The sequence below is a fragment of the Phalacrocorax aristotelis genome, chromosome 5, assembly GCF_949628215.1.
Source record: "Phalacrocorax aristotelis chromosome 5, bGulAri2.1, whole genome shotgun sequence".
Lineage (NCBI taxonomy): Eukaryota > Metazoa > Chordata > Aves > Suliformes > Phalacrocoracidae > Phalacrocorax > Phalacrocorax aristotelis.
In genome coordinates this window covers 70,035,991-70,053,634 of record NC_134280.1, presented here as the reverse complement: position 1 = coordinate 70,053,634, position 17,644 = coordinate 70,035,991, and the positions used below count along the sequence as shown (strand labels likewise).

The 17,644-nt window shown below is 65.5% G+C and overlaps 4 protein-coding genes across 8 annotated transcripts in view; 1 reads left to right on the top strand and 3 right to left on the bottom strand.

The window, feature by feature from the left end:
- GATD1 (glutamine amidotransferase class 1 domain containing 1) overlaps window positions 1–17,644 on the bottom strand; it is a 110,251-nt gene that overhangs the window by 90,228 nt on the left and 2,379 nt on the right. The window lies entirely within an intron of this gene.
- AIP (AHR interacting HSP90 co-chaperone) lies at window positions 640–3,171 on the top strand. Of its 2 annotated transcripts, XM_075095157.1 has the most exons (7): window positions 649–826; window positions 971–1,150; window positions 1,468–1,656; window positions 1,776–1,952; window positions 2,064–2,205; window positions 2,316–2,562; window positions 2,639–3,171. In XM_075095157.1, the coding sequence occupies exons 1-6, from the start codon at window positions 728–730 to the stop codon at window positions 2,519–2,521; spliced, it is 993 nt and encodes a 330-aa protein (XP_074951258.1). In that variant the 5' UTR covers window positions 649–727; the 3' UTR covers window positions 2,522–2,562; window positions 2,639–3,171. The 2 variants fall into 2 exon arrangements, with proteins under 2 accessions (XP_074951257.1, XP_074951258.1); XM_075095156.1 differs by having other exon boundaries at window positions 640–826; window positions 2,316–3,171.
- On the bottom strand, window positions 3,957–16,066 carry PITPNM1 (phosphatidylinositol transfer protein membrane associated 1). 4 transcript variants are annotated; one of them, XM_075095061.1, is made up of 24 exons: window positions 15,970–16,066; window positions 15,613–15,708; window positions 14,727–14,941; window positions 14,524–14,645; window positions 11,517–11,738; window positions 11,095–11,409; window positions 10,767–10,862; window positions 10,527–10,634; window positions 10,353–10,414; window positions 10,015–10,259; window positions 9,546–9,735; window positions 9,306–9,413; window positions 9,005–9,162; window positions 8,537–8,715; window positions 7,973–8,143; window positions 7,600–7,749; window positions 7,357–7,505; window positions 7,167–7,277; window positions 6,804–6,920; window positions 6,433–6,581; window positions 6,168–6,317; window positions 5,598–5,781; window positions 4,880–5,008; window positions 3,957–4,758 (listed from the first exon to the last, which is right to left on the bottom strand). In XM_075095061.1, the coding sequence occupies exons 2-24, from the start codon at window positions 15,688–15,690 to the stop codon at window positions 4,492–4,494; spliced, it is 3,675 nt and encodes a 1,224-aa protein (XP_074951162.1). In that variant the 5' UTR covers window positions 15,691–15,708; window positions 15,970–16,066; the 3' UTR covers window positions 3,957–4,491. The 4 variants fall into 4 exon arrangements, with proteins under 4 accessions (XP_074951162.1, XP_074951161.1, XP_074951164.1 ...); XM_075095060.1 differs by lacking the exon at window positions 15,970–16,066 and having other exon boundaries at window positions 15,613–15,840; XM_075095063.1 differs by lacking the exons at window positions 3,957–4,758; window positions 4,880–5,008; window positions 5,598–5,781; ... (7 more) ...; window positions 8,537–8,715; window positions 15,970–16,066 and adding an exon at window positions 8,732–8,914 and having other exon boundaries at window positions 15,613–15,841.
- Window positions 16,397–17,602, bottom strand: CDK2AP2 (cyclin dependent kinase 2 associated protein 2). The gene is made up of 4 exons (XM_075095215.1): window positions 17,216–17,602; window positions 16,969–17,069; window positions 16,745–16,877; window positions 16,397–16,621 (listed from the first exon to the last, which is right to left on the bottom strand). The coding sequence occupies exons 1-4, from the start codon at window positions 17,304–17,306 to the stop codon at window positions 16,554–16,556; spliced, it is 393 nt and encodes a 130-aa protein (XP_074951316.1). The 5' UTR covers window positions 17,307–17,602; the 3' UTR covers window positions 16,397–16,553.

Here is a 17,644-nt window from a genome sequence, read left to right as displayed (position 1 = left end):
CTCCGAGCTCTCCAACAGCCCTCCTGAAACCATGAAACAGTCAAACTAGCAAGTCACGGTAACTGGGTTGCCCCCCGCCCCCACCCCCGTGAAGCCAGCACCGAATAAAGCCATTCCTCCTTCTTAATGCTACATTGGTGTCAAGAGGTTTATTCCTGATTTCGGTGACACCGCCACGTGCCGCCAGCCTCCGCGAGGGGCCGGGGACCCGCCAGCTGCGAAGGTCCCCATGTCACCCCGGGACGGCTCCTGGGGCCGACCCCAACGTTGGCTTCACCTGAGGTGTCCCTGAATATGTAGCGGGGACCTGCCAGTGCCTGCCTGTTCCTGCTGCCCGCACATGGCACCCGGGGAGCCGTCGGGGACGGAGACCCCCGCCGGGGTGGGCAGGACGGGGACCCCCACCACCGGCCCCAAGGAGGGGCAGCGGAGGCTCCCTGTGCCCCCGTAGCCCTTCCACAGCCGCGGCCGAGTGTCACGGGAGGTTTTGGTGGCGGAATCCCTCCCTCGCCTCCTTATGGGCGCGGGGGGGGGAGGGGGGGGCGGGATCCGGGCTCTCCGCCACCGCCCCCCGGGGCTGGCCCCGCCCGCTGCCACCGCCCCCCGCGGCGCGCCCTCCCCTCCGGCAGGGGGCGCCGCCGCGCGGCCGCGTCTCTCCGGAAAGAGCCGAGCGGCGGCGGAGGCTGCCGAGGAGAGGCGAGGCGGGGCGCGGCGGGGCCGGGGAACGATGGCGCAGCAGGTCGAGCAGCTGCGGGCGGACGGCGTGCACAAGGAGGTGCTGCGGGAGGGCACCGGGCCGCTGCCTGACTTCCGCGACGGCACCAAGGTCAGGGCCGCACCGCCGCCTCCGTGACCGGGGGGACACGGGACGGGACGGCGCGGGGGGGAGGACGGACGAGGCGCGCATGCGCGGCCTCCCCCCTCCCCGCGGTCGCCATGGTGACGCCGCGGCCTACTTGTCCCCTTCAAGACCACGTTCCACTACCGGACGCTGCGGTGCGGGGATGAGGAGACGCCGCTGGACGACAGCCGGGCGCGGGGGAAGCCCATGGAACTGATCGCCGGCAAGAAGTTCAAGCTGCCGGTGTGGGAGGCGGTGCTGCGGACCATGAGGCCGGGGGAGCGCGCCCGCTTCCGCTGCGACACCAAGGTGGGGCGGGGCCGGGCCAAAGGGGAGGGCGGGGCTGGAGGTGGTGGGCGGGGCGGAGGTGGGGCGGGGCGTGGTTTGCCCCTGAGGTGAACGTGCTTTCCTCCGGAGGGGCGTGGTTTTCTCGTGGGGTGGGCGTGGTTTGAGCCTCATTGGGGTGTGGTTTCCTCATGGGGCGTGGTTTACTCCTCCTGGGGGCGTGGCTCTCGCCACGCCTTTGTGCCTCTGCCCCGGGGTGCGAGGCCAGGAGGGTCCCGGCTGTCCCCGTCCCCAGTCCCGGTGCGGCCCCGTCCCAGCGCCACCTCCCCCTCACCCCCCAGCACGTGGTGCTCTACCCACTGGTGTCCAAGAGCCTGCGCAACATCGCGGCAGGGAAGGACCCGCTGGAGGGGCAGCGGCACTGCTGCAGCATCGCCCAGCTGCACGAGCACTACTCCCTGGGCTACCCCGACCTCGATGAGCTTCAGAAGAACCCCCAGCCCCTCATCTTTGACATCGAAGTGCTCAAGGTGAGGCATCCATTTGACTCGCCCCGGCCATGGGGAGCTCAGGGACGGCCGCCAGCGTCCCAGCCCTGGGGGGAGGCTGCAGATGGGGGCTCTCTGCCCTCATGACGGGGTGCCGGCAGGTGGAGGAGCCCGGCTCCTACCAGCAGGACCCATGGGCCATGACGGATGAGGAGAAGCTGCAGGCCGTACCCCTGATCCACAAGGAGGGCAACGAGCTATACCGGCAGGGAAAGGTGCAGGAGGCAGCTGCCAAATACTACGACGCCATCGCCTGTCTCAAGAACCTGCAGATGAAGGTGGGGCTCCCCGGCCCCTCTCTGGGGTGCATGCAAGTCTCCCCACATACCTCCTGGAGTGCAGGGCTTGGGAGGTTCCCCTCACTCTGCCCCTTCTGTCTCATCCTGCAGGAGCAGCCCGGCTCTCCGGACTGGATTGAGCTGGACCAGAAGATCACCCCCTTGCTGTTAAATTATTGCCAATGCAAGCTGCAGTGCGAGGAGTACTACGAGGTGCTGGATCACTGCTCCTCCATTCTCAACAAGTACGAGGGTAAGGAGCCATGGGCCGGCCCAGCCACCTGCAGTGGGTGCCGAGGGGGCAAGCGGGCACCAGCGAGACCCCCGCGATGCTCCACCGGCCCAGCAGCTCTCTCCCCGCAGACAACGTCAAGGCCTACTTCAAGCGAGGGAAGGCCCACGCGGCAGTGTGGAACGTGGCAGAGGCACAGGCTGACTTTGCCAAAGTGCTGGCCCTCGACCCCTCGCTGCGCCCTGTCGTCTCTAAGGAGCTGCGGAGCCTGGAAGCCCGCCTGCGTGAGAAGGACGCCGAGGACAAGATCCGCTTCAAGGGCATCTTCTCGCAGTAGAGCCCACGGCCGCAGCGGAGAGCCCAACGCTCTCTGAACAGGTTCTTTTAGATATTCCACATGTGGAATGTTCATTGATGTTTATTAATGTTTAATACAAGTTTTACTTATTTGAAGTCATGTGAAGTGGCCCGGGAGCTCGCCACGGCCCGGGGACACGGCAGTGCACTTAAGTCGCAGTATAAAGCAGCGTATAGCAATCACTGAGCACGGTTGAAGCGCAATCTAAAGGTGAAGCTCCTCGCCAGGCTCTAGACTATGCTCATCATCAACGCCGGGACGGGATGCATGGCGTGACGTGAGCTCGAGCCCGCTGCTCTCTGCCATGGTCTTTTATTTGTTGTTTGATGTTTTTATACTTTATGTTGGGCTGAGCCCCCGGGGCTGGCTGGGCTGTTAACGGCCGTGGGGGCTCCGGTGCCAAGCCTCAGCCCCATCCCCTCCCTCTTCGTGCCTGTGCTCAGCACCACGTCCTGCAACGTCACTTCTCGAGGCTGCTGCTATCATCCCAAGACCGTGTTTCCTCTATACTACATCATCGTATCAGCGTCGTAAATATTTTATATAGAATAACTGCTTGTTACCACTATCTGTATAAAACTCTGGTCATGCTATGCAGAGATAAACAAAAGTAAAACTAGTCACAGGCACCTGGTTGCTTAGAAAAATTGCTGTTACGGATAAATGAGGTAAAACTAACATGTGAGCAGGCCAGGAACAGGTCGGGGAGGGAGCCTGGCAAGCCCTGGCCCTGAGGCCTTACAAACGTGCTGCAAAACTGAGTCCTTACTTGCTGTGGTAAGCGCTGGCCCTGTTGTGGATGTGTTCGAGCTGCTAAATGCCTGTTCTAAGGCATAGAGCCAAGAAGACTCGCCTGCAAGCTCCATCCTGGGCTCACAGTGTAAACGCAGCTCTAATGCACACAGGCTGTCAGTGTGTGTCCCCCTACGCTGTGGGAGGTCAAAGCTCAGCCCATGCCGCTGCAGCACCCCAGACCCCATGGCGGCCCTGACCCTGGGCCCAGCCCGAAGGTGGCAGCAAGGCAGCTGAGCTGCCCTGGCCGTGCTCTGCTTGCCAAAGACAGCGCTTTCCTCCTCCTGCCCCCATGGTCCCTCCATCCCTGCCCTAACACCACAGCTGGCCTCTTGTGTAAAAGGTTCAACTGCTCACACGACGTCTGGCCTGATGTCGGCATCAACACGTACCCGCGAGCAGCGGTGCAGCCCAGAGACACCCCCAGACTGGCCTTTTCCCACAATGACGTGTCTTAAATCGCTCACAACGCAACTGCTGTACCCAAAGGCCAACCTCCCTGTGTGACACTGTGACCCTGGGTCCGAGGCTCCCCAGAACCAGGGCTTTGCTGGCAGGGGGCAGCCCCAGTGCCACCTGCCACAGCTGGCGGGTACAAAGCAGACACACAGGCCCCAGCACCTCATCTTTACACCGCTTTAATTCACACCGCAACAAAACAAAAGAGAACAGAGGAACCGCTTTTGGATCCCAGCCCTTCCCCTGCCCCGCGGCTTGCGACACCAAATGGAAATAAATAGGTGGGGAGCAGGGAGGTGCCGCTCGCCCTGGGGTACAGCCACAGCCCCCACAGTGCTGCCTGGGGACAGATGACCCCGGGGGGCAGTGCACTAGCACTTGGGAGGGAGGGAAACCCCCCACCCAGACACTGCCCAGCAGCAGCTCTGCAGCCCCAAAGGACAAGGGGGATGGGGCAGCAGGATGGAGGCAGAGCTGGGGGACAGCAAGGGGGACCCAGGGTGGCTCAGCCCCGAGGGGATCGCTCTGGCCCTTGGGGGGGCTCGGAGAGCCGTCTCCCAGGGCCCCTCGCTCTCAGGGTACCCAGCGCCCTCATCTCCTTCCTATCAGCTCAGGGCTCATCTCAGGCTCCGGCCCCCAACTGCTTCTGGCTGGGAAATGAAGGCTATGGCGGAGGGGGGACGGTGGCCGCGCCACCCTCACTCCTCGCCCTCCAGCTTGAGGCTGACGCTGCGGGGCTTGGCCCGGGGCAGCCCGGGGGGTGCCGGCAGGGGTCCCCCGTCCCGCTCCGCCTGGCTGGAACCTCGTGACCGCAGGAGCTGGCTCTGCTTGCGTAAGAAGTCGACAGGTGCTGGGCACCCATAGGTGCCTTTGCCCAACACGGGCCGTGGGGGTCCCTTGGGGGAGTGGGCCAGGGCCGCCGCCTCCAGCTGGGCCAGGTGGGCTACGTAGCCCTCGGACAGGAACTGCGGGACACACAGACAGCCTGAGCCGGGTGACCCGGCCATCGCATGCTCCCACCACCCTGCTTGGGGTCATGCAATTGTCCCCTGCAGCCCAAGCCCGTCTGCAGCCCCGCCACCATACCTGGCACTGGTTGTGGAACTTCTTGACAGCCCGGCCCACGATGTAGATGTGCGCCGGCGCAAGCCCCAGGGAGCTGTAGACGGAGACGTCCTTGGTGGAGCCGTAGCCGGCGACGATGGTGATCTCTGCCTGCCCACAGATAGGAGTGTTAGGGCAAGGAACGACCCTTCCTTCAGAGACAGCCACCCCCAAGGGGACTGGGGCACCTTTGTTTTATGAGGGATGGTTGCAACACCCACGGGCTGGGAGCTGCCCCTTGGTGCCCTGAGCAGGGTCCCGGGGCAGGGGGTCGGTGCCAGCTCTGCCCTCGCAGTGTGGTCCAGCTCCAAGCATCATTTAGGACCCGAGGAAGGGCAGGATGATGTGCTGGGTGGGGTTAGGTTGGGTATTAGAAGGTTCTTCCCCCCAAGGGTGGTGAAGCCCTGGCACAGGCTCCCCAGGGAGGCATCACGGCACCAGCCTGGTGATGTTCCAGAAGCACTTGGACAAGGCCCTCAGAGCCACGGTGTGAATTTGGGGTGTCCTGTGCAGGGACAGGAGCTGGGCTCGATGGTCCTTGTGGGTCCCTCCCAGCTTAGGACAGTATATGAACCTATGATCTCCGTCTGCAGCTCCACTGACCCTCGGGACAGCGGGGCGCAGGCTGCGGCACAGCCCACACTACTGCTCCACCACCACCGGCCCCAGGTCCCCACCCCGCCGGCACCCCCATCCCCACCTCGGTGCGCAGGCTCTGGAGGAAGGCGGCTTTCTGGCGCAGGGGGTCGTGGGTGAGCCCGTCGCAGAAGGAGACGGCGCCATGGGGAAAATTGTGCTGGGAGAGCCAGGCCACCACGCGGTGCTTCTGCATGTCAGGGCGCCCCGTCACGTAGATGATCATGTAGCCTGAGTCCTGCCAGTGCCTAGGAGGGGACACAGGTTGGTAGCAGTAGCCTGTGCAGGGACAGTCCTGCTGTTGGGAAGCCACCGAGCGTCTCCCAACACATCACACATGGGTGCTGCCTCCAAAACCTTCCTCCCCACAGGCATTTTAGCAAGGCTGAATGCACGGCAAAGCTGCCAAGTATCACAGCAGGCTTCAGGACCAAAACCAGGAGCAGACTGCTTTCCTACGAGAAGGCACCAGCACAACGATGCTGTGAAAACTGTGAGCGAGGGGGTGGCAAGAGATTGCCCCCGTTCCTCCATGGGAATACAGCCTGCTCCGATGCCCCCATAACCCCGACTGGGTTGTCACCGCACCGTGAAAGGAGAGGGAGATTGTTCCTCCCATGAGAAGGGCGCTTACCGTACGACGTCAACAGCCCCCGCCCGAACTTTGGGGTCGCTGCCCATGATGGAGACGCTGGCAGTGAAGGAGCCATCGATACTGAACACAACCGACTCGGTGCCCCGGGCCACCACCGTCAGGTATGCCTCGGCATAGCTGTGGTCCCCCCTGGGATGGGAGAGGGGGAAGGATCAGGGCAGGCTCAGCACTGGCTCTGGCAGGCATAGCTCTGCCAGAAGGGCTGGAGGAGGAGCCGAGATGGCACCGCACACCCGCAGCTCACCTGACCACCATGCGCACAGGGTAGATCCCAATGGCCAGAGCCTTGTCTGGAGGGATGGTGAAGGTCAGGCGCCCGCTGCCGCTCGTCACCTCGGTGCCGTAGTACAGCCACTTCCCTGAAAGCGGCTGCGTCATGATGTAAATGTCCACCTGGGAGAGGGAAAAGGGCTGAGCATAGACTGAACCTCCAGATCCTGCTGCATCCCCAACCAACAAGTCCTTATAACCCTCTCCCCACATCCCACAAGGTCCTGTGGGGCCCTGTTCACCACATCCCTTCCTCTGCTGTGGATGAGACCAGCCCCGTGCCCCTCCTGGACATCCCCACCCTGCTTGATGGGGTCCTGGCAGCACCCATGAGTCCAGCAGTACCTTCTCCCCAGTCAGCGTCACCACGTCCAGGGGTCCATACATGAAGCGCCCACTGAGGACCTGTGCTTTGCCCTCGCACACGATCACATCGCTGGCCCGGTGGTTGGCTGTCACGTTCTGCAGGGACACGGGGGGCTCAGCAGCCTGCGCCAGGGCTGCAGGTGGCACCTGAAGGAGCCCCTGAGGGGGTACACGGGCCCCACCAGGCTGCGGGACCATCCCAGCATCCTCCTGGCAGACAGGAGCAAACCCTCCCAGCTGCCTTGCCCCACGGCCAGGGGTCTGCCCGGGAACCCAGGGATGGCTGGAGCCTGGCACTGCCCCGGCAAAGGGTTGGGGTCCTCATGGTCATGGGGCACATACCCGGATCTTCACTTGGGTGCGCTTGCGCTGCCACTTCTCCCGGGGGATAGCAGGGCTGTAGATAGAGCTCTCCTCACTCTCCACCGGCTGCGGCCCCTCCTTCTCCATCACCTGCCGAGCGACACAGCCCTGGGTCAGCCTCTGCTGGCCCTGGAGAGCCACGGCACCCACCCTGCCATCCCCACCGTACCTGACGCAGGATGAAGGCCACCACATCGGAGGACTCCCAGTAGCTGGCGTGGAAGAGGTGGGGCAGGGTGATGGTGGGGAAGGCGGTCAGGGCGTCGGGGCAGTACAGCGAGTAGTCGATGCGCTTCGGGCCCCACCAGCGCTCCAGGACTGCGGAAAGAACTGGAATGAATCTATCCTTGGACCTTATCCTGCATCGTGCACCCTGAGGTGCCAGCGTGGGATGGGCAGGGATGGCACTTACTCTTGACGACTTCGCTGGTGCTGGCAGGAGTGGGGGGCTCTCCCGGCTCACTGCCCCTCCAGAAGCCCCCGAAGCTGCCAGTGGGGGTAGGGGGGGCAGCCATGTCCTCTTCAGACAGGAACAGGGCAGAGTGCATCTGCAGGGCCTCCGCTGTGGAGAGAGACGAGTGAGGACCCCCTGGGGACACCAACCACTCTGGGACCCCCCACTCCAGCAGAGCCCCAGAGATGTAGGCAGGGCTTGCACATCACTTTCCCCCCACCCGAGCTGGGCTCCTGCAGTGCTGTGGGTGCTCTGGGTACCCCAGCACAGCACCAGAGCCCGTAAGACACCCCAGGGTGCCGGAGACCAGCCTGGCGTGGTGGCCGCTCACCCAGCAGCGAGGGGGTGCCATCACCCAGGGGGTACTTCTGGTAACGGGGTACGCTGAGCGGTGGGACAGCGTGGAAGGCCTTGGCCAGGAGGGGCTCCAGGCGAGAGGCGCAGGGGTCGGCCGCGTGGAAGAGGTTGTAGATCTGCTCACAGGCAGGACGCAGCTGGGCCACTGGGACAGAGAGCAGGGATCAGGGCTGCCCTGCAGCGAGGAGCCCGGCGGGGATGGGAACGGGGCATGGGGGCTGGCAGGTACGGGACAGCGCAGCCAGGAGCTCGCCACCCAGCAGGGAGAAAGCAAGACCCAGCAAGAGGAAAGGCTGGGGAGGGAAGCCCAGGACACCGGTGACAGCCGGGGGACAGGGGAAAAGGGATGCTTGGGCACCAACCACACCCGCACAGCCAGGGCTGGGTGTGCAAGGGGCTCAAATGCAAGCAGGGCTCTTTGGGGAGGTCCCGGGGGGGCTCAGGTTTGCAGAGGGAAGGGGGACACGACTCAGGGATGAGGGCTTGAGCCCTGCGGGGAGGGTCAGGGGCTGGCACCGCGGCTGGCAGCGGTCCTCACCATCCAGAGCGGGCATGACGGTCTTGCGTAGTGCGAGCACCAGCCCCAGGGGGGAACCAAAGAGGAAGAAGCCGGATACCTTAAAGTCAAGGCGGGTGCCGGCACCCTCCGCCCCATCCAGCGCCGTGGTGCCGCTCCGCAGTGCCTCGGCCTCCAGCGGGGCCTCGCTGGCCTGCAGGCTGGGACAGCGGGGCCAGTGGGCATGGGGAGGGATGGTGCTGTCCCGCTCCCACCAGCCCAGGGGCAAAGCTGTGCCTGGCACAGCCCAGTTAGCCCAGAGGAGCTGCTGGAAGCAGGGGAGCTCCAGCAAGATGCCCCCAGGGCAGGCTGCCCCCATGCAATGCTCCTTCCCAGGCTGGTGCAGACAGGAAATTCGCCCTTTCCATAAAGCACAAAATTAGTCAGGAGATCACCAGCGTTCCCGCGTGGACAAGCTGTGGCGCTGCCGACCAGCCCCTTTGCTCTCACCTGTACGAGGAGCTGAGATGGTGGCTGTCCCCCTGCTCCCGGCAGGGTGGCTGTGCCCCCGGCTCAGGGCTGGCCTGGTCCGACCCCGCTGCTCCGTCCACCCCATCGGCCAGGGGGTCCCTGCCGCTGCACAGCTCGGGAGAGATGGGCTCTGTGCTCTGTGGGGCGAGAGGCAGCGAGCACCCGGCCCCTCCTTAGCTGCCACCGGTGCCCCCACCAACCCTGCACACCGGCACCCAGTGGTGCAAACCCCCTTCCCACCCTCCCCAACCCCGGCCGGTGGCGGGGTGCTGGCACTCACCAAGCTGCCACGGCGGCTGCTGCTGCGGCTGCCCCCCAAACCCGCCCGGCTCTGGCAGAGCGCGTCGAAGCCCAGGATGCCGCCCACGCAGTCCCCCAGCAGCACCACCTGTGGACGGCACACACCCGTGCTGAGGGCGATGCAGGACAGAGCCCCCAAAGGCCTCTGCACAGGGGCAAAGCGGTTCCCGGTGGAGCCAGCCCCCAGCCAGAGCAAAGCTTCCCCCAAATCCCCTCTCACCTGGCCACAGAAGCCGGCTCCCTCCCCGGAGTGCAGGAAGGCGCTGTACGCCTGGTTGGCACGGGCGATGACGGCACCCACGGCGTGCTGGTAACTCCCCGAGGAGGTGGCCAGCAGCGGGAGGGCCGCCAGCGGGATGTGGTCCTGGCTGCTGGACAGGCTGTCCCTGTCATGGCTGTAGGGGCTGAGCCTGAGAGGGACATGGGGGGATGATGAAAAGGACTGGCCCGATGTCCCCATCCCACCGCACGGCACTTGGTCACCCCGGGATGCTGCACCAGGACCTACCCCCATCCCATCCCATCGCTTGTCCTGGATGCCACATGGGGCAAAGGAAAGTCCCCTCTCCGAGGCCACCACCTCCCCGGCCCCCTCCCACAGCCCTGGGGTGGTTTTCCAGGGGGACAGCCCCCCTCCTCGCCCCGTGGCACGGTACACAGCCCCCGGCATGCAACACCACCATCCATACTTGGAGACGAGGGCGTAGGCAGCGGCGCAGATGGGTGGGCAGGGCACCAGGCGCAGTGCCACGTGCCCCAGCGCCTCGGGGAAGTGGATGCGGGTGACGGCGTCGAAGGTGGCCGCCAGCGTCTGCACATCCGCCTGCTTGGAGCCCGGCTCGCCCGCTCCCTGGTCCAGGATGTTGCCGCTGTGGAGGATGAGGAAGAGGGCGTGGATCCGGCACGCCTGCGCTGCGCTCTCCACCGAGCCACCCTGCGAGAAGGGGAGCGCTGCTGTCGGCACCGGCACCTGCGGGGCACTGCTGGGGGGGCACGGCCCAAGGGAGGGGGAGAGCAGGGCACGCACCTCAGGGAAGCCAGATGCCCCCAATCCTTCGCCATCCGCCTTGGTGGCGCTGGCTCCATCCCCTGTGAGCACATGGTCCCAGTGAGTCCGGCCAGGGTGTCCAGGCAGGGGTCAGCCCTCTCCCAGGACACCCATGCTGGGAGGGTTTGGGGCTGGGGCCCCCCCGATGCTCACCTAGCACCTCATCCAGCTCTGCCGGCCGCTCCAGTGTGTCCAAGAAGTCGTTGGAGCTCCACTTCGTCATCTCTTTTGCAAAGACCTCGTCGCTGTCCGACAGGTCCTCTGCAGTGGCAGGGAGGGGGCTGTGAGCGGGGAGCCCACGAGGGTCCCCTCACCGGGCAGGTCCAGCCTGCCCCAAGATGGTGCGTGATCCCCGCCACCGAAACACCGAGCCACAGGGCTGCCCCGCCATACCATGGGCATCGAAAAACTCCTCTTCAGAGCTGTTCTCAGAGTCACGGGCGATGTTCTGCATCCGCCACTCAGACAGGCTCTGAGGAGACACCCCCCCTGGCACCAGCACAGGGTCAGCACCCAGAGTCCCCTCGCAGCAGGACGCCAATCCTGCACCCAGAGCCTCCCCCCCAGCGGAGAGCCAGGGCCATCCCTCAGGCACCCAGAGTCCCCCCAGGAGAGCCAGGCCAGGGAAGAGAGGGTCCCCGACACAAATCCTGTGGAGAACAGCAAGCAGCCATGGGGTCGGGGGGGCCCCATCCCACCCACGCAGGACCTAGTGTCTCACCTCCATGCTGGGAAGAGTAGGAGGACCGGGAAGAGGTGGACCACTGCTTGGCAAAGGTATCGTCAGGAGAGGCATCGGCCACCCCCTGCACCTCAGCCCCCTCCTGCCCGCTGGCGCCCCCCGGCTCCGTCCGCCCCTCGGGGCTGGGCCCGGTGGCGGGGGGTTCCTCGGCCTCGCCGCACTTGGCCATCTTCTGCGCCAGCATCCGCGCCGTCTCCTCCTCCAGCTGCCGGATGTCTTCCATCGTCAGGTCTGTCCACTCGTCCTGCCAGCACCAAGCCTGGCGGTGGGCACGCAGCATCACCTTCCGCAAACCTGCAACGGGGAGAGGGGAGCGAGCCCCGTATGGCCCCGGGGCTCCCCAAACCTGCCCCCCCAAGCAGTGCCACGGTGCCAGCGGTCAAAGGCTGCCCGACACTCACCCACATCGTGGATGAACTGCTCGATTTTGGATTGCATCCCCCAGTAGCGAAACTCCACCTTGCAGAGCTTGTAGGCGCACATCAGGGGTCCGCCGGCGGCCACCTCCAGCCAGTCGTCGCCCAGCGGGCCCCGGCCCGTCTTGGACGAGTGGTAGAGCTTGGGGTCCTCCTCGGGTTTGTACTCCCCAGGGGAGATGGGGTCACGCACAATGTCAATGGTGTCTGCGGGAGGAAACAGCACTCATCACCCCACAGCTCTCGGCGGGGGGACACAGGCAGGGGGGAGCCCCCCTCAGGCAAGAAAGCAGGGAAAAATGCACAAAAATCAGAGGGAGTATCCATCAAATTATTCCCACAAGCCACGCGCCCCACACAGCCAGTAGCAAACACTCTCTATGCTGCAGCTATAACATCAAAGGCACCCTTGGGTGCACCCGAACGCATCCCGTCCCTGCGTGGGGGCCCGATCCGGTGCCCCACGGAGCGGCGCAGCACGGCCGCGAGAGGTGCCGGGGGCCGCAGGGGGAGGCAGGGAGGCGGCGGGGCGTGCGAAGAGCCAGGGCTGACACACATACGTGCATTAGCCGGGAGATTTGGCAGCTGGGAGAGCAGCCCCGGCAACCCCGGGGGACGTTGGGGCTGGTGCCGAGGACGAGCCACATGAAGCAGCTTGGCGCAGCGGTGAGGCCCACCAGCTGCCCCCCACCCAGACCTGAGGGTCCCCCAATACCAGGGCAGGGAGCACAGCAAAACCACCACGCGACCCAGGAGGAGCCCACACCAAGCTGGGAGATGCAACGGTGACGACCTCCTCTCCCTAAAACAGGGGTGACCTTGCCAAAACTGGAGGGGGGCTCGTGGGCAGCACCCAGGAAAACGTGATCCAGCAGACCTTGGGGGGCCGTTCAGGCCCAACCCTACACAAAGCCTCCTGCAGTTTGGCTGCTCCAGCCCCATCTCCAGGCCAGCTCCCTCCAGCCTGGTCTTAGGGGATCCTGAGGGGGGGTGTCCCAGGGCACCCCACTTTCCCCCAGGACCTTCCCACAGAGCTGTCCTCAGTCAATCCCCCCAGCCTGTCCCCAGGGTCTGCCAGACCTCATATTTATTTGCCCCTGTTGATGCCTCCGAGGTGCCTGCTGGCCTTTTCCTTCAGCATGGGCCAAAAAAAGGGGGAAAAAGGACTTTTTAAGACTCAGAAAGCACGGGACAGTTGCCTGGCAGGTACTCTGAAGGGAGGCTTTCCCTGTGATGGGTCACTGAAATGCAAAGCGCAGCAAGCCCTCCAAACCTCCCCAGTCTGCAAAACACACCATGGGGCGGGAAAGCAGCCCGCTGCCTCTAAATTGTGTGGCAAGAGATGCCAAGAGGACGGCCCGGGGCTGGCGCTCCTGGGCCAGGGGGTCACATCTTCCTGCCCAAAGCACAGCCCTGCATCCCTCCGCCCCAGTTATCGCTATGCAAAGCGCTAAAGCACCTCGGCAGCCACAACATGGAAACTAGAGATGCCCCGAGCCCACAAAACCGCCACTGCCCAGCCCCAGGCTGACGCCCGGCACACAGCCTGGCCGCAGAGGCAATCGTGAGCCAAATCGGTGCCTGACGGGCTGGCCGGGCAGCTCGGGTGGTGGCACGCCACCATCAAGCAGCGAGGAACCGGGACAGGACCTGCCGGCCCCGAGCAGCTCCCGGCAGCATCACTCATGCCATGCCAGTGGGTCTGTTTGCTTTTTCTTGCTGCAAGAAAAATCGGCAAGGAGGCAGTTATCCCTGCGGATCGCCCCGACAGCCCAGATGGCTGTGTTTGCTCTGCTGCCCTTTGAAACATGAGATGGGGTTTAAATCTGTCAGTGCTACAGGACACTGGGGTGAGAGCAAGAGCTGGCAAAGAAAATCCCAGTGCGGTCAGCATCGGGGCCAGTTCCACCTTGGCCCCACTCCCCGTGGGAGGCAGCAGCTACCCAAGACGCAACTTGCCCTGCGGAAAGCCCATGGGACGGGCACCAAGGTGTAAGATCAGGCAGGGCAGCAGGCGGCGGGCATAGGGTCGTGCCCTGCCTGCTGTCCGCTTGGCCCTGGCTGCTGCCCGGTGGTGGCAGGGGTAGAATTCGTCCCCCCTGGCCCAAGCCACCAGCATCCTGGACGGACATCCCCGGTGCTGCAAGAGCCAATGAGAGAAATAGGTCAGATGAATCATTTCCTCCAAATGCCTATTTTAGGCCTCCATTTTAAGAGGCAGCGCGTCACGCTCTGCACTACAGCGCCTAAAACGACCAGATCGACACTGCTGCGAAAGGGAGGCCACAGAGGCCAGGGCCAAACCCACCAGCGAGGGATGAATGCCACCCCGGGCTCCTGGCTCAGTGTGACAGTTCGCCCGGCAAGCAGCAGAGGGGCCCAGGCCTGGAGAGCGATCTGGAGCAAAGCCCTGGGGAGCAGGGGAAGGAGGGCAGGGGGTGGGAAAATGGGGACATGCTTTTCCAGCTCCCCCACCTGCAGCTGATCCGAAATGCCCTGCAGGAGCCTGGTGCAGGTTGCCATGTACTCCCGGAGCAGGGCTGGGAAGCCAAAGCCGTGCCAGACCGTGTGGAACAGGGGCTGGGACATGGAAGGAGAGGGGAGCAGGCTGGCACTAGGAAGGGGAGGGCTGCAAACAAATATAATAGGCAAGGGAAGAAGGCAGAGGGCAAAATTCCCCCCCCAAAACATCTTTAATGTGGACCCTTGTTTAGCAAGGGAGCGGGCAGGGAGTTGGGGGAAGGGAACTCGGGTACAGGCACCTTCCTCTGCCAGGGTCCCCCCATAGCTGGCCCCAAAACACAAGCGCCAGCTGGGAGAGCAAAGCCAAGCGCGTTGCAGACACTGAGCCCCTGCAGCCGGCAGGGAAGGTGAGCCCCTCAGGCACCACGGCACACCCACACACCCAGCCTGGGGAGTGCCGCGTGGGAACCCCGGCAGGCATCAGGTCCTGCCCGGCACCCCGAGCCAGCCTCGCGGCAGCCATACACACCCAAAATCCTCTGCCTCTTCTCAGCCGCGCTCAGGTTGAAGACATTGGTCTGCTGGCCCGCGTCCGGCCGGTAATACGTCTCAATCTCGATGGAGAACTTCTCCACGAAGGGGCAGGTGTACCTGGGGGAGATGTGGGGATGGGGTTGAGCCCGGCGGCACGGCCGGCCTCGCAGCCCACCCCGTGGCCCTGCCGGGTCCCACCTGGTGCGGGTGTAAGGGTAGGCATTCCAGGACTCCTCCTCCACCTGCAGCGCGGCCTTAGGGAGCAGCGCCCGAAACCAGCTGGGGATGTGAGAGCCCACATGGTAGATCTTGTGGGTGTACTGGCCGCTGCCGCCGGGGCCGTCGCTGTAGGGCCGGTTGGCCAGGATCTCCACCCCGCTGCCCTCGCCGCTTGACTCCTCACGGCTCTTCTTCTGCGGGGAGAGCCGCTGGGTGAGCAGAGCACCCCCTAACCCTGAGACCTGCATGTCCCTAAGGCCCGGCATCTCACAGGCCCCTGGGGTCCCTGTACCCTCCCTGCAACCCCCAGCCCCACACCTACTCCTGGGACCCCCTGCTTGGCTCGGCAGCCCCAAACCCACCCAAACCTCACTGACACCCCTGCTCCCTGCCAATCCCTTAGGGTCAGCCCCCAGGCTCCATGCTCAGCCCCACACATAATGCTGAGCCCCACGCTCAGCTCCACAGCCCCCTGCAGCCCAAAGCCCCCTGCAGCCCACAATGCCCCAAGCTCAGCCCCACAGTCCCCTGCACCCTACAGCCCCCTGCACCCCCATGCTCAGCCCCACAAGCCTCTACACCCCCCATGCTCAGTACCATAGATCCCTGCACCCCATGTTCAGTACTATAGATCCCTGCAGCCCACAGCACCCCATGCTCAGCCCCACAGCCCCCTGCACCCCACGCTCAGCACCATAGATCCCCGCACCCCACAGCCCCCTGCACCCCCATGCTCAGCCCCACAGCCCCCTGCACCCCACGCTCAGTACCATAGATCCCCGCACCCCACGCTCAGCACCATAAACCCCTGCACCCCACAGCGCCCCATGCTCAGCCCCACAGCCCCCTGCACCCCCAGCCCCACCTGGATCATGTACAGCTGGGCCACCTGATACTCCTCCAGGCTCATAGGCAGCAGGATGTGGTACTCCTTAATGAGCATGGCGGCGGGGGGCAGCGCCTGCGGGGGCGGCCGTCAGCCCAGCCCAGCCCGGCCCGGCCCGGCCCGGCCCGGCCCGGCTCAGCCAAGCCCGGCCCAGCCCGGCTCGGCTCCCGCTGCGACGCTCCCGGGCCCGCCCCGCTCCCATGGCAACGCTCCCCCCGCCCGCCCGCTCGGCCCCGCCCGCCCGCCTTCGGCCCCGCTCGGCTCCCTTCGGCCCGACTCGGCTCCGCTCGGCCCCGGCGCGGCCCCCCCGCCCGCCACTCCCCGGCCCCGCCGAACCTGCGCCCCTCCGAACCGGCCCCTCGGCTCGTGACATCACAGCCCGTTCCCACGGGGGCGGCCGTGACGTAGGGAGTGAGGGGTGGGAAACGGCGTGACGTCAGAGACGGGAAGTCGGCGAGCGGGCACTCCGCCCCCCCCCCCTTACCCCCCCCCCCCAGGACCGACCCTGCGGGTAGGGGGTGCAGCGCCAGGCTTGGAAAAAACAGGGCTTTTATTTAACATAATAAAATAAAATTTTTTCAAAAATCAAATAAAATATCTTTTTTAAGTGTTAAAAGAAGGCATTGCTCATTCCTGCACCCCTCAGCCTAGGGAAAGCTCGGGGACCCACCCCCACCCCGGTTCCAAGCCCTTCCCCGGTGCTGACACCCACCCCCAGCAGCGTCCCCCCCAGTGTCCCCCCGGTCAGTGGCCCGACGCAGAGTCCCAACCATGTCCTTTATTTATAAAAACACGCATTTATAAAGAGAGCAGTGGAGGGGGGGGGAGGGCAGGGAGCGTGGGCAGCACAGCGGCCCCCCCCGCCGCCAGCGGGGGTCCCGGGGGGGGGCGCGGGGGGGGTCCCCGGGTGACAGCAGCCGTTACGTGCGGGCGTTTCGCTCTGTCTCTGCCAGGCACTCCCTGACCAGCGCCCGGGCGTGGATGATGCCTGCGGGGAGAGAAGCACAGGGACACCCCACATCAGCTCCCCGCCACTCTCCGTGGGGCTGGGGACCCCCGGGCAGGCAGGACCCGGGGGGGGGGGGTGTGCGTCCCCCATCGCCACCCGTACCCCGTTTCAGCCGCTCCATGGCACTCTTGCTGCCGGCGTAGGTGGGTCGGATCTCCTTCCCCATCTCCTCGATGACGGAGAGGAGGTCGGTGTAGGTGCTCTGTGAGCCCGGAGCCCCGGGGGGCTTCATCGCCTGTAGATGGGGTGGGGGGGGTCACGGAGGGACTGAGGGTCACCCCCGCCGCCCCCGACCCCCCCGCCCCGGCCCCGGTCCCGCACCTCACCTGCACGTAGCCCATGGAGGGCGGCCCGAAGTCATTGAAAAGGGGCCGGAAGGCGGCGGCGGCGCCGGGGACGGAACCGGAGGGCGATGGGACACTCGTGGCTGCGAGAAACGGGGGGTAACCGGCTGCTCCCCCCCTCCCCTTCCCCCGGTCCCCTCCCTTCCCCCGGTCCTCCCCCATTTCCCTGCTCCCCCCCCCGGTCCCCGGTTCCCCCCGGTCCCCTCCCCGGTCCCGGGGGTGCGCTCACCGGCGGAGGGTGCCCCGGGCCCCGGCGGGGCGGGGCTGGCGCTGGCGGCTCCGGGGGTGGCGGGGGCGGGAGCGATGGGCTTGTAGGACATCCCCGACCACCGCCCGCCGCTCCCGGATCCCTGGAGGGCGGCGGGGGTCGGTGTGCGGCCCCCGCGCTCCCCCCGCCGGTTGTACCGTCGCTTCCCGCCTCTCCTCAGTTCAGCTCCCCTAAGCTCGGCTCAGCTAAGCTCAGCTCAAACCCCACTACAGCCGACCCCGGCGGCGGCTCCGACCCGGTAACCGCTGCAGCGGGGCCCGCCGCGGCCTGCCCTGACCCGGCCTCCCCCCGCCGGTACCGCCGCTCGCCCTGATGACGCTTCGGCGCGACGCCGCGCCGATGTCATCGCGACGTCATCGCGCCGACAGGCACCTCCCCCCCACCTTCGTC

Bases quoted from the DNA above. Each gene is read 5' to 3' on its own strand.
- AIP (XM_075095156.1), top strand. From the start codon at position 728: ATGGCGCAGCAGGTCGAGCAGCTGCGGGCGGACGGCGTGCACAAGGAG. The intron at 827-970 runs GTCAGGGCCGCA...GTCCCCTTCAAG, and splicing joins ACTTCCGCGACGGCACCAAG to ACCACGTTCCACTACCGGAC. The intron at 1,151-1,467 runs GTGGGGCGGGGC...CTCACCCCCCAG, and splicing joins GCTTCCGCTGCGACACCAAG to CACGTGGTGCTCTACCCACT.
- CDK2AP2 (XM_075095215.1), bottom strand. From the start codon at position 17,306: ATGTCCTACAAGCCCATCGCTCCCGCCCCCGCCACCCCCGGAGCCGCC. The intron at 17,070-17,215 runs GTGAGCGCACCC...CGTTTCTCGCAG, and splicing joins GCCCGGGGCACCCTCCGCCG to CCACGAGTGTCCCATCGCCC. The intron at 16,878-16,968 runs GTGAGGTGCGGG...CCCCATCTACAG, and splicing joins CCTCCATGGGCTACGTGCAG to GCGATGAAGCCCCCCGGGGC.
- PITPNM1 (XM_075095061.1), bottom strand. From the start codon at position 15,690: ATGCTCATTAAGGAGTACCACATCCTGCTGCCTATGAGCCTGGAGGAG. The intron at 5,782-6,167 runs GTAAGCGCCCTT...GTCCCCTCCTAG, and splicing joins GGGGCTGTTGACGTCGTACG to GCACTGGCAGGACTCAGGCT. The intron at 4,759-4,879 runs GTATGGTGGCGG...TGTGTCCCGCAG, and splicing joins AGTTCCACAACCAGTGCCAG to TTCCTGTCCGAGGGCTACGT.